This window comes from Panicum hallii, chromosome 5, assembly GCF_002211085.1.
Source record: "Panicum hallii strain FIL2 chromosome 5, PHallii_v3.1, whole genome shotgun sequence".
NCBI classification, from domain to species: Eukaryota; Viridiplantae; Streptophyta; class Magnoliopsida; order Poales; family Poaceae; genus Panicum; species Panicum hallii.
The window spans coordinates 48,357,571-48,363,065 of record NC_038046.1 but is presented as its reverse complement, the minus strand read 5'-3'; the positions used below and the strand labels follow the sequence as shown (position 1 = coordinate 48,363,065).

The following is a 5,495-nucleotide window of genomic DNA, read 5'->3' as shown; positions in this document are numbered from 1 at the left end:
AAATAGCAGGCCTGCTTACCAAAGATGCCTTAGTCAGGTCAACCTCAAAAAGCTGCTCAGAAACTCAAAATGCTAAGAACAAGCTCAAAAGGTTTGGTATTCCCAGGACTACACAAACAATGGGGACAAAAGGAAGAGAAACTGTTTGCACCTTGGCCGGAGAATCGGATTCTCTTTTTCTAGGAACCTATTGAGAAGCAATTCCGAAGGGTTCCTACAGATGTTCAACACAGGATAACACAAACAATCCATATAAACATTAACTCGCGCTGAAACCAATAGCAGGATTAACCACTGCAGCTAAGTAGAGCTAACTGAAGCTGAGTATCCCCGGTTCACAACCATATGTTAGCACTTAAAAAGAAGAATGTCAGATCAGCATTCAGCAGCCACAGCATGACACGATAACTCAAAATGTGCTTCGTGCATACATAAGTCTTAAAATAACCTGCAGGGAAAATTCTCGCCCAGAAACTAGGGAACTACTGTCAGTTAGCAAGCAACTGTACACATCCTCAAAGGACAACACAACGGCAACTAGTTGCCTGCTCTATTAGCGCTTGCCATAACAAAGACGCACGAGATTTGTTTCCGATAACTACGCTGCTAGTGAAAGCAACGCAACAACATACGCATAAATGCTTTACCAGCACTATGCGATTCACCTCAGGGAATCCAACATCCTCACATCATGCTTCTTGCGCCTGCCGCGGTGATGGGTTTTCTGCTCCCCAAAGTTATTGTCGCCAACAATTCTCATTTTATTCATATCTGCAATGGGAAAATAAAAATAGTCAGAAAAGCTTCTAGGAGCACACAAATAAAAAAGCATATATATTGCGACACAGGAATGTCATCCAAGAACATTTCCAGTGGTGTTAGCTGCAGGAAACCAATACCAGGACCATGAATTCATGATGATCAACATCATCATTGCACCCAATTTTAGTAATAAACATTATCCTCATAGTTGATTGCAGCAAACATAATGACTGGCCATGCATCCAAAACGGTGCAAGTATGGTCAACAGTTTTTTTTATCCTAAATAATGAAATATTTAATGTAGAATGATGCTGTCTGCATACCAGTATAGTGCATATTTAATGTAGACTGACGCTATTAAAAAATGGCATTGCAAAACAGTATCTGCAACAACATCATTTAAGGAAAAAAATACTCCCTCCACCCAGGTTTGATCAGCGTATTTGGTTTTGGCAGTGTGACCAACGCAACAAGCAGAATAGAGCAGGATAGTGCATCGTGACCAATGCAGCTAGCAGGGCAATGATCAGCTTGTGCATTCAATTCCACGCAAATTGAAGCGACGTCCATGTTCCGCCCAAGGGAAGATGGCTGTCTGCATCAATTGTGGAGTTCCTTTTTCTCCTCATGCGCTGATCAAACCTGGACAGAGGGAGTACTCCACAAGACCTAGCAGACTCCATATGGAAAAGATTGATGACCACAGGTCTAATTAATGAAATCAATTGAACTTAGACCCTCAGGGACAGGTTTCGTTAATTCTTTCTTGTTTGTATGTTTTCAATCTCCATGATTTCAAAGGCATCAAACTTGTATGAAACCAGGACTCATTTGAATTATAACTTAATACCTCCCAAAAAGCCAGTAATACAAAGGACTAAACCACCACTATATTCAGCAACTGATCAGTAGGGTTTGGGTGCTTGACAACAATTTAACTTCCTAAAAATTATACAAGTGCGCAAAATTACTAATCACAAAGTGCAATCATACGTCTAGGAAGGATGCCAAGAAAAGACTAAATTTCGTTAACAATTTCAGCAAGACATGTAGCAAACTAAATTAACTTGTCAAAACTATGGCATTGTACCTACTAGAAGGGCAGCTAATGTGGCCAGCATTTGATCACAACCTAATCTCAACATTAGAACCAGCGTATTATCAGAAAAAAAACATTAGGACCAACACATATTTCATAAGATCTTTTCTGGGGTAGTACATAGCAATTTCGATTTCTTTTATAGTTGTACATAGCAATTTCGATTATTTTTTTAGCTCCTGCTATAGTGCTGCTAGAACGAATCATTGAATACATTTTCAGTAGACAGCATCGCAAGTGCATAACATTGATAGCCGGAGAAAAATTCAGCTCATAAAATTTTAGAACGAAACACATTAACTTACCAAGATATGTGCAGTAAGACATTAGACATGCACAGGATACCAGTATTTCACATTAAAAAAAAGTGTTACAGCTTACAACGACCCTTCCAAATCTAGAGGTACTATAGCAATAGCAAGTAGCCTAGTACACTCATTGGGAGATGCACATATTGCTAGCTGGTCATGTGGGACTGACAAGTACAGCATCAGCATCACAACAAGATGACCTGGCCCTGGGCAGGTTGCATGAGTTTGTTTCTTATTTCTTTCCCTCAAAATAAGGTAGGAGCCAATCTGTCTCCTCAAAGGAAGGTCAAATTTGGTTCTTATGGCAGCCATCTATGTAAGGCATGGCATTATCATTCACTAGGCAATCAAGAATTAACTAAGCTACCTCCCTACCTCAGCCTTGTGTTCGGACTTTGCTGTGCTGCCATCAGAACACCACCCAAGGCACTGGTCCTAACCTTAAACCACTAATTTCACACAATTACCCTATTAGATTTTTGCTGCATACCATAACTTGGTCCATTTCTTCTGAAGTTTGCATGGTCTAGCAGCCTCAGCCTCAGCAGAGGCTGCGTTTCCGAAACTAAATGAGTGGGCAAATAAAAGGGAAGGATTCATGAGGAGTCAAACTGAAATAGTACTTTTAAACATGTCATTCTGTCAGATGAATTGCCATGAACAATGCTTAACCTTAGCCAGCTTGCTAAATTTTACTAGCCAAAAAATAGCAGATGAGATATGTTGAAAATTAAAATGGAAATGAGATTTCATGCAAATAGAAGCTAAATCTTGAAACAAATGGAAACATAGGAAAAGGTATCGACAAATATAGATGTTGCTATCACACCCAACAGGAGAAAGCCTTATCAAAATTAACCATGTTGTTGGATTAAAACAAAATGCTTGGTTAGACAGCATAAAACAATAAGGAGTATCTGTGCCACCAGTTCCAAACAGGATCAACTTGGACCTGATTAAAATTTAACTGAAATAGTACTTTTAAACATGTCATTCTGTCAGATGAATTGCCATGAACAATGCTTAACCTTAGCCAGCTTGCTAAATTTTACTAGCCAAAAAATAGCAGATGAGATATGTTGAAAATTAAAATGGAAATGAGATTTCATGCAAATAGAAGCTAAATCTTGAAACAAATGGAAACATAGGAAAAGGTATCGACAAACATAGATGTTGCTATCACACCCAACAGGAGAAAGCCTTATCAAAATTAACCATGTTGTTGGATTAAAACAAAATGCTTGGTTAGACAGCATAAAACAATAAGGAGTATCTGTGCCACCAGTTCCAAACAGGATCAACTTGGACCTGATTAAAATTTAGTACCAAGGATCAAACTCAGATATTTTAGGTAAAGTGACACGAATTTGCATGTTAAAGGACCTACAGTGAACTTCACAAAAATAAAACCACTGATATGCACACACCAAACTAAACAAGAAATCATGTTTGCAAATTCCTGGTGATTTTTTTAACAAAAATCCAATATGAAATTCATGGATCTCCTCTCACAAAAACAGATGGAATATAAAAGAAGCCTAGACATACTATACATATATTGATATGCATATGGAAAGCACACTCCTCACCAGATAAAATCATCTCACATTATGTTATTACTTCATCCATCATAAATACAGGTCATGTTAGGTTTGTTCTAAGTCAAACCTTTTCAGCTTTGACCATCATTAGCTTAAAATATCATACATATTGACAACATAACATTGACATTACTAGGTTCATCTTAAAAAATAATTGCAAAACAAATATTTTTTCCATTTGATACAATAATACAACATAATTTATAGATATTGCTAGTGAAATTTCCATCTTGTAGACCACGGTCAGAATCATAAACGACATATATTTATGATTGGAGGGAGTAGAAAGGAAGAAATTAACAGGGCACAATCATTTTGGCAGACCACAATAGTTTATGGTATGGATAAACAAGTGCATTTCCAAAGACAATTTTGACTCAGCTAATCCACGGCAAATATTTACTGGCAGCAAGAACTGTGACTCAATACAAAAAAACAAAGGTAAATAACAGACATAAACAGCAAGGAATGAGGCTAACGACATATTGCCGAGATCAACAACAGAGGATGATGATAACCTATAATCATTTGATCCCCAACAAGAACTATCGAAGGACACCATATTCTCAATCCACATAGTTAACAAACTAATTGTCCTAAATTTCTAATAAAAATATTCCAATTAATAGAACTGCACAGTGATGCTGCCAAGAATGCAAATAGCTCAGATCTATGTGGTGTTGAGGATACTAAAAGCTAAAATCAGTTACTATAGGACGCTCATCACCTCCAATCACCCCACCCCAGAACAGCTGCTGCCTCCCATCCTCCTCCTCTTCGTCGATCTCATCTCCGTATCCGAGCTCCACGTCGCCACGGTACCCAGGTTCGCTCCCGTACCCAGAATCGGCGGCCGCCGCCTCCACTGCCGCGCCGACACCACCAGCCCCCGCAGCAGCCCCACCAACGGGCGCCGGGCCAAACTCCGTCACCATCGGCACGTCCCTCATCCGCACCTCCCCAACATCCGACGCCCACATCTCTCCGCTGGAGTCGGTGGCGCCGCCGCCACCGGCGCCGCACGTGAAATGGAAGTCGGAGCACGTCCCGGATCTCCGGCGGTCGCTGCTGCGGCCGGACACGGACCGCGAGCCCGCGCCGCGGCGGCGGCGCTTGCGCAGCCCGAGCCACCGGAAGGATCCGCCGCTGCCGCCCCCCGATGGGGCAGGCGTCGGGGTCTCCGCGTCAGGGAGGTGAGCCGAGGAGGCGGGAGCGGTGGAGCGGTCGGAGAGGCAGGGCTTCTTGTGGAAGGGGTGCCAGGAGGCGACGGCCTCGGCGAGGAGTACGTGCGGCGGGTGATGCCGCAGCTGCGGGGCGCGCGGGGTCATCGGCGCCGGAGGAGGGGACGCATCGGAGTTGGGGTTCGGGTTGGGGAGAGGGCACGGTGGTGGCGGTGATCTCATTTTTGTCTCGGTGGGGAAGGAAAAGCTTTGTGTCTGATTTTTTTTCTATACAGTTATAAATCTGCAAAAGCGGAAAAGGGCATAATTGGAAAAAAGAAATTGTACTACCAGTTCCATTTGTGTAAGCAAAAGTCATTAAACTTCGACGTTGACTCCACTCCACATGCTCGTCAACTTTTTTTTATAGGCTGGTCGTCAACAATTGATGCAGCTAGGAGTCCATTTTTGTTGAAAAAATTAGTCAAAAGAATTACAAAGTTCATTTACACCAACATATTTTAGTCAAAAAATTAGGAGTTTATTTACAACCTAATGCTT

The 5,495-nt window shown here is 41.6% G+C and overlaps 1 protein-coding gene across 1 annotated transcript; it reads right to left on the bottom strand.

Annotated features, from left to right (window-relative positions):
* Positions 1-315: 315 nt before the first annotated feature.
* Positions 316-5,190, bottom strand: LOC112895056 (gametogenetin). The gene is made up of 2 exons (XM_025962927.1): positions 4,502-5,190; positions 316-771 (listed from the first exon to the last, which is right to left on the bottom strand). The coding sequence occupies exons 1-2, from the start codon at positions 5,175-5,177 to the stop codon at positions 662-664; spliced, it is 786 nt and encodes a 261-aa protein (XP_025818712.1). The 5' UTR covers positions 5,178-5,190; the 3' UTR covers positions 316-661.
* Positions 5,191-5,495: the final 305 nt, after the last annotated feature.

Excerpts from the sequence above, each read along its gene's own strand:
- LOC112895056 (XM_025962927.1), bottom strand. The coding sequence starts at position 5,177 with ATGAGATCACCGCCACCACCGTGCCCTCTCCCCAACCCGAACCCCAAC. Across the intron at positions 772-4,501 it reads CTGGGGTGGGGTGATTGGAG|ATATGAATAAAATGAGAATT; the intron begins GTGATGAGCGTC and ends TTCCCATTGCAG.